Source organism: Opisthorchis viverrini (assembly GCF_000715545.1).
Source record: "Opisthorchis viverrini unplaced genomic scaffold opera_v5_318, whole genome shotgun sequence".
Taxonomy (NCBI): domain Eukaryota; kingdom Metazoa; phylum Platyhelminthes; class Trematoda; order Opisthorchiida; family Opisthorchiidae; genus Opisthorchis; species Opisthorchis viverrini.
In genome coordinates this window covers 249815-261345 of record NW_008751974.1, presented here as the reverse complement: position 1 = coordinate 261345, position 11531 = coordinate 249815, and the positions used below count along the sequence as shown (strand labels likewise).

At 44.7% G+C, this 11531-nt stretch overlaps 2 protein-coding genes across 2 annotated transcripts in view; both read left to right on the top strand.

Moving 5' to 3' along the window:
• The window catches only part of T265_09916 (hypothetical protein), a gene marked incomplete at both ends in the record, with an annotated part of 33903 nt that extends 29605 nt beyond the window's left edge, over nt 1-4298 (top strand). The window contains one exon of the mRNA XM_009176132.1: nt 4242-4298. Within this exon, the coding sequence (XP_009174396.1) occupies nt 4242-4298 (57 nt within the window). The remainder of the gene's footprint in view (nt 1-4241) is intronic.
• A 4106-nt stretch (nt 4299-8404) lies between these two features.
• On the top strand, nt 8405-9480 carry T265_09915 (hypothetical protein; the record flags this gene model as incomplete). Its single annotated transcript, XM_009176131.1, has 2 exons — nt 8405-8611; nt 9310-9480. The coding sequence occupies 2 exons, from the start codon at nt 8405-8407 to the stop codon at nt 9478-9480; spliced, it is 378 nt and encodes a 125-aa protein (XP_009174395.1).
• Between the last annotated feature and the right edge of the window lie 2051 nt (nt 9481-11531).

Sequence of the window (11531 nt, the reverse complement as noted above, 5' to 3'; positions counted from 1 at the left end):
GAAGATCGTGTGCATTATCAACATACACATTGATTTTCCAGGCAAGTATAACCCATCCATTTGTTTCAAACACGAATTCCGATGTATTCTGGAGCTAAGCTGCCTACACAGGAATGCCTATCGATGATTTATAAAAAAAATTAGCACTAGAGAACGCGTGAAAAGTTTGCTCTGGGGCTCTTTACGACGATCAGCATCAGCTGTCGCGATAGACCACAGTGGGCTGCAAAATTAGCACCAATCTAGTCTCTAATCAGCTGATGTCTCATTGTGTCGTGTAATAAATAAATAATCAACCATCACGGAAAACACAATTTCTTAGTGACTTTTTATTTTGGGCGGTGCGATTTGTGGTCCAAGTTGGCGATATGGTCGGATAATCTTACTATTGGTGACTGTAGGTTCTCACAGAAGGATTGGTGTTGATCGATCGCAGGATTCGAAATTCAACTGAATACTTTAGCAAACTAGGGTAAGTTTCTGGAAAGTTCAGCCGCCTGAGAGTTGCAGCCCTCCTTGATAATCACTGGACTGATCTAGAAAGAAACGGTCAAGTGGTTACCGATCCAGCAGTTTCAGGCTTCAGGACGGACCTTCCGCTAACTGCTCACACAACTGGCCTGAGGTTACAATGTGGCTGGTGAACCCTCAGTTGTCCTGTCGTACGCAGAGGTCGATATTTGGTTAGATAGGCAATATGATTAGGTATCAGAAATCGGATTCCCGTGATCGACGGATTAAAACAAGACGACGCACTTTCCTAAGCGATCTATGGACTGTGTATGTACACTCTTAGACTGCTAACCAAGGGGTAACGTGACCCATCCCATTTTCGCTCAAGTGATGAGTAACAGTAAGTCCGACCTCAACCGACGACGCACTTTCCTAAGCGATCTATGGACTCATGGTGTACACTCTTAGACTGCTAACCAAGGGGTAACGTGACCCATCCCATTTTCGCTCAGGTGATGAGTAACAGTAAGTCCGAAGGACCTCAACCGACTGAATTTCTCAGGCGCCGAATATTTTTTACACATTTTTATCCCACAAATTCATCAGTGAAGAAGCTGGAATAAGCAGGACTTGATAGCAGTGAACTCTATGACTACCGCGTAATAGCATATTGTTCCTGGAAGCAGCTATGAAATAGACAGGGTCAAAAGTGTCGACACATAGTATGAATACCCGTGGAACCCTTCAGCAGAGTTGGACACAATTGTGACCGAAGCGTGAGACAGCATTTTTCCTGAAATGAAAATAAAACGGTTTTTTCCTTCGCGCAAGATATTCGAGATGGGACGACGGAAATCCGAAACGTGAGTTTTCAGTTAGCGTGTCCAAAAGTAACAGGCCATTCCTTAATCACCACGACTTAGTTCGGATAACCACTGAAACATCTCAGCTTAAAATCTAGTCCATCAGGTCAGTTTGTGCTTCGAATTTTATCCAGACATCCTTAAAAAGCGGAAAATGGGTGCTGTCACGAATTTCGATGCCATCCCTTTCTGTAGCGTATGACGTTCAAGGTGAACCCGACATTGTGAAACAGGTAGAGATGACCGGACCTGCCTTCCTGAATGAAAGGGCGTGTTGGAAGCGGGGACAGCGTGGCAGTTCATCTCTAAGAGGAATCCCTAGAAAAGGTAATCAACTCCCTAGTGGCAGCAAGTAAGGCCTTCACCGTGCAACGTCGCTCTATAACAATAAAAGTCATAAAAATGTTATCACTAAGCTTTTGGTGAACCAGGTGTGGAAAGTCTTGTGATCAGTATCGGCCGGTCTCATTGAAATCAATCAAGTACGACGACATCAGCACTGCTTACAGTAGAGACTGTTCCACTGACCAGCGCAAGTCACGCTGTGAATGAATGTATATGTAAGAGGAGCGCTCAATAATAAATAAACTAAAATAAAATAAAAAATAAACCGAATATCCGCCGACTTGTCTAGCGTAATTGTCTACTGCGTCTAGCACTGCCTTCACGAATACATCATGTTAGCCTAGTTAACAATGGCTGAGCCATCGGATTCAGCCCCGTGCTTGTCAACAGAACATCAGCAACCAATGAACTGCATTGCTGTCGTCGTTGGACCACAACTAGTACTGTCGTTGCGTTGACAGGGAAGCAAAAGAATGTCTGGATTGCGTGCCATTTCAGGTGTTTAGCTAGCAGATTACACCGGGACAAATAGTTTTAAACTGAGTGAAAACTTGAAGAATTGCTGACAGAAATGTTTCACGAAGAAAGCGATATTAATGATCGCAAAACAGTTGTTCACGTGTCTACGGAAAAGTGAGACTTCCACCCATAGGATCGTAAATGCCGGATACATGACTTTACTCGTGAGTGTTTTGCAATCTATCGCGAATTCCATGCAGTCTAACAGCGACAAAAAGCAAGTACCGCTGTACACTGGTTTTTCTCTGTAATCTACTTGACTGCAAATATCGACCATAAAAGAGCTACCTTCTGATGACCATACTCAAAGTGTAATGCCCATCCCGCCACAGCTGACAGAACAGACATCGTTAACCTTGAAAAGCAACCGCCTTATTCGAAGTCGCACAGAAGTGCTAAAACTCTACCCTATGCATATGACTAACTTTACTACCAAACAAAGCTGTGATACCCAAGGTTAGTTTCTTTTGCTGAGAAGCTACAGTACTGCGAATTTGAATACCAAGCACGAACAGATGTCAATAGGCCGTCATATTCTACCCTTGTTGTCGATTCCTGTCAGCTCACGTATCTGAAAGTGAGTTGCCAGCCGGCTGCATCCTACGCTTGTGCGGGTTCACTGTCTGAAAGACGAGCATGACGAATGGAATTTGTTAAGTCGCACAGTCATCCGGTACACAAATTAAATTCATGCGGCATTGGCCAATCGAATAAGGCCTCATATAGCAGTGTGTCGGCTGAACAATCCGCTAAAGTACTCGGTTGAGCTTTTAGAAGGTCTAATAGTGGGGCCTTGGATATCCGATTTTGAGCGTAAAATAGACTTAAATCAAATATACTGAAATCAAATAACCCCACTGGATAAAACAATTTCTCACCTAGGCAAGCATATACTCTTGTGTACAAAGAGCTCGTTTTCGTGAGCAAAGTTGGTATTGGGGGACTTTAAGATGTTCTAGATAACTCTGTGTTTAAAACGTCAAGCTACCGACCGAGAGGTCCATGGTTCCAATCTAACCATGGCTACTCCTGTGCAGACTTGAGCAACCTAGCAGTACCTCAGCTCTCGTGCTTCCTTAGGGTGGGATGGAAGCTGGGCAGCTGAACGATCAATATCAGTATTATTATAACAAGATGCTTGACGACTGGATCTCAGAGCTTGTTTCACAATTGCAGTCCCCGTCAGTAGTATAATTCTCATACTTTCGCTTTGCTTCTCTACTGATTGCATAGTGGATTGCTCGCTGAAGGCACTCAGCAATTGACATTGTTAATATGTGGCCGACCAGTAGGTTCAACCAACCGGATCATTTCTTAAGATGTGTAATGCATGGTTTATAGATTTGATCGTGAACAAGCCCTTATGTATGATCCCGTCCTAAAATGTTAGGTGCAAAATCGGTCTGATGATAAAGTTGTTTTCGACAAGTCGTCTGGGGTGTGTTGGAAAGGTGCCAAGAAAAATTTACACTGCTTTTCGGCTTCGTTGCAAAGCGTATTTGAATCTAGTTAGGTTAACTTCGGCCTATTCGATGAGAACAATAATGAACAGTTCTAGATAATTTTCCATGAGAAGAACAGACTGAGCACTCACTGTCCACACTCTTATTAGTAACACAATTGGATTTGCCGACTACTTATGGAGAGATACAGCAATCCAAACAGAATAAAGGAGTGGGCAGAGCTATTAATAGACTCACGGTTAGTAACTGCCTACGCCATATTTTTTCTATGTGACGGAACGCTTCACAACCTCAGTGACGGTATGAGTAAGCGAAACAGCAGTGTCTATGATCTGCCTTATTAACTTCATATTATCTTTTCATACTCATTTACGGCAATGAAGCACTTGCGTTTTGATCCGCTGTTGCTGTCAGTGATGATTTGACATTCATTTGTGGACCCCGATTCTATGGCCAACACTGAGAAACTAGTTCGGTTATATTGATCATTCTTTCGAACTGCCTTATTTAGAATGGAAGTGTTTTGTCAGTAAGACAAATCGCGCCTCCCCTATGAAAAAGCTTTTATCATTCGTTGTTGTTGAGTTTTACTTTCCAGCCCTCAGAGTCTGCAGCTTACCAAAGCGTGATGGTAAGTGGACCTACGCTGGTCTGACCTATACCCAAAGCGTCGCTTACTCCATGTTTACAAAGCCATATGGGTCACACTTAGATGCTCCTGGACATCTAGGTTAGGGGGGTAGCAACCTATTACATAGAATCCAAGACTATTGTTCTTGCCTTGAGGTAATACAACTCACCCTACGGATTGCTCTGAATCGCCACAAACGTGCACGCACACACACACACACACACACGAAGGTCAGGCGAAATTTGCAACCTCTAAGTGCGACCATCCCCCGCTACGGAAGATCACATCTCATGATGCTCACTTCTCAGTTCCACTGAAACAGGTGGAAAGATCTCCGACAAACAAGATCTCCGGACAAAGGTCAACTGAACTGCTCAGCAGACAAAAAATGGAGCAAGCAAAGTATCACCAGAACGCTAACAATCTGAATAAACTCCACTAATAACTCTCCCAAGCACCCATCTCTTTTTGTCCAGAACACCAAGTTGCACAGTACTGCATGCTCAGGTTCGAAATCAGATCACCTCGTTCCTCCACAGGATTGCGAAATCAATGTGCAGGAATAGCAAGAAGCAACCTTATCCGAAGACAGCTTAAGCAATCTGGTTTTGGGAACCGATACTGAAAAGTGAACACTCTATACCCTTGAGAATAATGGACGGCCACGGCACGGGATAAGAGCATGAAGCAAGACTGCCAGTTACTCGGCTGCCAACCGCTTCAGCTATTGATGACCACACACTGGCAGTGAGTACAGTAGTACGTATTTCCTATCAACAACTGAAGCAGATGTGATCCGAGTAGTTCACACCAACAGTGTGCGCCTGTAAATTTACGCAAAATTTTCACCTATCCACGCATATATACCATGACCGGCAAGACGTTTCGACGACTAGCTTTCGAACTGAGATCAACTGTCACTCATGAGCTGATGTGAATTGGCGTTTGCATACAACTGTAGTCGGGCATGGCAGCACGAACTGAAGGGTTCAGGTATCGTTTGAGTATACCTGTGTGATTTTGTGCACACTACATACCCTGGTGGGCTAACAATCCGTCTAGGTTTGATTACACCGTTACACGCTGCGGTACACTACCCGTATTGCTCATTTAATAAAACTGCACGGAGTTGGATAAGATGACGAACAGTATGGGATTGTCTCATTTCGGCTGAATGTCAGAAAAACGTATGAAAGATTTTATGGGAACCCAACATCAACAGAACAGTTACGAATGCTGCTCTGTTGGTGAGATCACAGACCGAGGTTGGACATAGATCGCCTGTCGGATAGCCTGTTTAGAACTTGTTGTTGTTGAGGTTCCATATACGGAACTTTGAGTGACGTGCAGGTTCGACAATCCTGATGATCAAAAGGAAGCATTGGGTTCGAAATTCTAATTACTCAATTGTCCACGTTCGAAGCGTCAACGGGTGCACAAGTCCGTCACTGACCGGCACCCCCCTGGTGGGCTAACAATCCGTCTAGGTTTGATTACACCGTTACACGCTGCGGTACACTACCCGTATTGCTCATTTAATAAAACTGCACGGAGTTGGATAAGATGACGAACAGTATGGGATTGTCTCATTTCGGCTGAATGTCAGAAAAACGTATGAAAGATTTTATGGGAACCCAACATCAACAGAACAGTTACGAATGCTGCTCTGTTGGTGAGATTACAGACCGAGGTTGGACATAGATCGCCTGTCGGATAGCCTGTTTAGAACTTGTTGTTGTTGAGGTTCCATATACGGAACTTTGAGTGACGTGCAGGTTCGACAATCCTGATGATCAAAAGGAAGCATTGGGTTCGAAATTCTAATTACTCAATTGTCCATGTTCGAAGCGTCAACGGGTGCACAAGTCCGTCACTAACCGGCACCCTGCACTGTCAACGTCCGCACACCAAACAGCGGTGAGCGGAATGCTGGCTCAGTGGTGTGGGTTGCGATCGCCCCTTCCGACGAGCCTCGTGATTCCCATTGGTGGTGTGATCACACGGAACTCATGAGAAAACCAGTCCAGGTGCGCGCAACAAACGGGACACGAACGCGCCTGGGTCAGCTGCGCACACTAACACACAAGCACATAACCAATGGCCGTGCCGGGGTGTGAACTCCGCACATCTGACGTGCGAGGTAAGCGTGTTCCACCACCCCACCGACGCACGATGGATTCATCCGAATATCCAATAAGAGCGAAACTCGAGTCCATTGCTTCCCAACCCCTTTGGTGTGGACTCAGCCGAATGATCGCGCCTGCACAGGAGGACGATCGTTCAAACGAGTCATGTATGTATCCTACACAATCCCGCAACCAACTGGAACAAAGTGCGTCCAGCATGTTCCAAGCGTCTGTGGGAGGTCCCAACTGGCGGGTCAATCGATCAACACAAACAAGTTATGTTACTGGGTCGTCGTTCGAGTCGGTGTTCCGCTCAAACCACTCAAGCGTGAGTCCAGCGTACGCTGGTGAAGTGATAACATATTCACCTCGCACGTCAGATGCGCGAAGTTCACACCCCGGCGCGACCACTGGATATGCACTACTAATGAGGTTTAATAAGAATGAAACTCGAATCCATTGCTTCCCAACCACTTTGGTGTGGACTCAGCAGAGTGATTGCGCCTGGGAAGGATGACGATTGCTCAAATGAGAGTCATGTATGTATCCTACAAAATCCCGCGACCAACAACACCTAATACACAGGTGTCGGACGAGACGGCCTTTGAGGGTACAGATAAGCATAATAAGTGGGGGCCAAAAGTACATAGGCGGAGTAAGCAAGTGAATGGGTAGGGGTTGGAGTTAGATTCAATACTGGTTGAATTAGACAGAACTATTAATTTGTACTCTGTTCTCTTCGTGGATAGAACAAGCAGTAGGAAAAAACGTTACCAACCAGTGGGATTTGTCAAATTACGTTTCGGGGAGACAGCTGTTTGCAGAGAGGTCACATTCATTAGGAGGGACCAATTTAGCCAAGTAGTAAGCGCGTTGGTAGAACGCTGCATCAAAATGGACGCGATACAATATATGATTGAAACACATAAAACTGAACGAGGTGAACTCTAAGTTCGTAACGAAATTCCACCCCTGCCCCCGCCGTCTTAGTAAGACCCACAGCCGAAGATTACTTTGCATTCCGAAAAGTGGTCTGCACAGAGGGTCATGATCGGTCCTTAGCATTAGCTTTCAGGTAGTGGGAAATCAGAGGTATAAACTGATTTGCAACAGGGTGAATACTGAAGTCACATGTCATTGGATGAGCCGAACAAGCAAATTCTCACCTGTCAAACGTCTGTTCTATTAACCGCTCTCCACATCACAAGGCTTACTACGCATTTGCTCAAAAAACTGCTAGCTGAAGACTATCGTCACCATTAGTAAGGTTTCCTGAGTGATGCTAGATCGTCTTGAAAAACCGCGATTGGCAGTAAAAATGTATTTCTCTGAAGGAGAAAGCAAGTATAAACCAAACAGCAGTGATCAGAGAGTTCAGTGGCAACATTCGTACTAGTGATTGTAATATTGCAAAAGGGACAACCCTCCCTCCAAAAGGACGAAGGACAGTCAAAAGGTGGGCTGATTACCGGCGCGGAAGTTATGTACAACGACAACGGAACATGAGGACGGGACAGCATGGAAACGGTCCTGCGCGATTCACGGACACAAGACAACATGCACAATGACGAGAACAGAAGAACTAGGAAAGAAAATCAAGTTAAATGATTCAGTAAACATAAAGTTACCTAAGATACCGGTAGTTCGGAGGGTATGCTGACGAAGACTAAGTATAGAGCAAAAACAGAGATTAAAAATGGATAAAAACGTCAGTTAAGCGTTTGTAGAAAAGTACCAAGGTGAAAAGAAGGATGGGGTTTTTTGTTGGGATCGGAAAGGGATGGGTTATTGACCGTGAAATACTGCTTTATTAAAGGCGGCGGACCATGTGAGATGATTTGGAGAGACACAGGAGTGGGGATGAAAGACGTGTACAGAAATTTGGGGACCCACAACACGTCCACATAAGGTAGAACAATCAGTATGGTCGATCTGCAAAATGTATCGCCATCGCTAAAAGTCGAACAACAAAAGAGAAGTTAGAGCAGACGGACTGCAAATGCAATGGAAGGAAGTGCAACTTGGAGTTGGGTTGATTGGCGCAACAAGAGTGGGAGAGAACAACATAACGAGCGTATACAAGGAAAACTGATGGTCATGAAAGTATGGTTGGACGGAATCTCGGTGGAGTTGTCAACGCATCCAAGCTGCCCCAACGTCGTTGGGACCGAGCTCTCTGGAAGTCTTCTTGGAATGTGTCCTCCATTACTCGTGAGTAGGCCTAAAAATGGACCAAGGGGACAAAATGTTCAGGTAGGTGATCATAGTATCAATAATAATGGTAATAACAATAGGGCGGAAGGGAACGACAACAGCGCAGATGAATAAAACTAATAGGGATTAGGCCACCTTAACAGTTTCTCTCTCCATGAAGAGCGCGTACCCTCGAGAGCGGCCGAAATCGTAAACCTTTCAGGAGAGCTCTTTCGACATGGTTGTACCCGTGAAGACAGCCTCACTTTTTGAAGCAAACCAATAGTGTGCCAATTAACACCGAGTTCGAAGCCTGCATGGAAAAAAAGTATGTCTGGTTAGTAGCGCTTTTAGGCTGTTGGGCACAGAGCTTTTGAAGGCAGTATTGTCGCCTGACACCAACACCGCTAAAATACAGAGTTTATAGAAGTGCTCTGTGGAAATTGGAGTAGCTAGTTGTATGTGATCCCAACGGGCAAACTGGCAAAAGTTGACCATCGTTGATTGAACATGCTTTGCATACGATTCGGAGCGTGATTCGAGCAGCTAACGGCACTATCCTGAACACTTCACCAATATACGCAGTGCTGTGTTTCCTCAGAGGTGTAGATGAAAAACTGTACCAAATCCAGACCACCAGAGGAATAATCATTCAAAGGCACGGCCGTAGTTGGTCAGTCGATTCTCGTGAGTTGTGCAAACAGCTGCATTGGTAGAACAGTTCGCCGTCTGTAGGAACACAAGGTGGAACACGCATTGCAGTATATTTTCCGAGTACTCGGGGAAATGTAACCAGGAAATGGGAGACCAAAACAAAGCCCTACTTTATTCATCGCCAAGCATTTCGTGTGGACATGTATGAAACTTGTCCGAGTGCCGCTGAATAGCCAGAATCCAAAACTCCTGTTTACAAGCGAGGCCCGTTTCATCAAAGTTCGAAAATTGCACCGGTGACGCGAGCCTTAATACTGTCCGTTAACATTCGCGTTTCGCGTATAATCTACATGTTCTACATCTTGCGGTTGACGAGGACAAAAGAAGTGACATAAAAACGATTTATAGATCCTCCATACGAACTGACCCCACAGATAGAAGAGGACCACTGTTAAGAGTTGTACGGGGACAAAGCAATCGCATCTTCTGTGAATAAATTTGACTGGTTTAAAGACTGATTCCGACAGTAGGTGACGTGACCGCCCCACTGTTAAACAAAGTAAATGATGCGAGGCAACAGAGAAATTTGTGCAATTCACACACCGTCACGGGTCACCTATAACGATGAAACCGTCGTACAACTGTTTCATGGGTTTTCACCTGACATTCAGTACGTAAACAATGTCACCACTGCTCATTGTCAGTCGGAATATAGATAAGGCAGACACTGGGCTGATACTTTTCGAGTCTGCATACGGTTCTGGAACAGTGCACTACCCCACTTTTTCGACAAAGGAATGACAGCGATTCGCATCGGTTGTGTGCTGCCAACTGAAAGCTTGCCAAGTGCAAAAGCACAGTGGGACATAATGCGACTTATTAGTATCCTGGTGAGGTTGATCTTGCTTATCGAAAACAGGTCTTCGTGTTGACATACCGCATGCAATGTCAACCAATTCTCATTTCACAACACAGCGAACTCAGACATCGGTGCTGAATAACATGGACTAAACAGCTACAGCCCGATTATCACAATAAAACTGTTTTTTTTTGAAGATGAAAGTTTTGTAACGCCGCGTTATGTTACATTAAAGTTGCTTGTACTCAAGACGACCAAACTCAGGTTTAGACCGAAGAATTACTCCGAAAGACAAGGCCTAGGTTTTCAAGCTTAGATACACCCATGAGAAAACACTGTATACCACATCTAGCGGTATTTCGTTCTTTGCTTTTACCTCTCAGAAACTAGACCTCAGTGCACGATAAGTCGGCTCCAGATGTATGTATGACTATTTGAATGGAAACAAACACAGTGAACATGAAGGGTGTCACTTGCTGGATACTGTTAAATCAGACTGTTCAAGCGAGATTGCCTTTGAGGTATTTGGAGCTTACTGGACAAAAGTAGATGCACCGATCAAGACAAAACAATGATGTAACTTATAGACTAAACTACTTGCCCAACGTTAGTCGCAGAATCGCGCCACAACACGCGTCTGGAAACAACCATAACCTGGGTTGAATGGATTGATGAGTCATTCTTGTCAAGCTTCCTTGTTGCAACACCTGTCCGGCTTCGAGGCCCCACTATGTACTAAACGGGTTGCTGGAGGAATTTCCCCATGTGAATTTATAGCTGATGCGTTAACAGATGAACATCAAACGGGGTTAGTGGAGGGGTGAAGCGTCCTCATATCCCCAAAAATGGGAAAAAGCAAGGTGGAAAGTGTGCGTAGTCCTACTGATTGCTTCGTACTTGGGAATACATAATCTTCTCCACTGGGTGATACGCTGTGCAGGATTATTTAGGTCACTTCTCAAAAAAAATGATGAAAAGTTTCCAGCCAAAAAATGATTAAATGATGCGTTGATACTCACTGTCTCCACTGGGTGATACGCTGTGCAGGATTATTTAGGTCACTTCTCAAAAAAAATGATGAAAAGTTTCCAGCCAAAAAATGATTAAATGATGCGTTGCATACTCACTGCGTCTACCCGGCAGCACCGAAAGCCGCGGAACAGAAAACGAACAGAAACAATGTTTGCACAGACAACCAATTGCAGTAGATAGCTCTGGGATGTCAGGTCCTGAATCTCGCAACCTGCATTCATGCAGGGCAGTAGACTAACGACTTTCTGATAACACATGGTTTTCGGATTGCAAAAGTGGTGATTAGAACCACGCATTGCTGCCATCAAGTGAATCAAAGACGGCTCGCTGAGCAAGTGAAAGTATTTGCAAAATCGAGGCAACTTGCCGGTTAATAGATTCTATTGTGAAAGA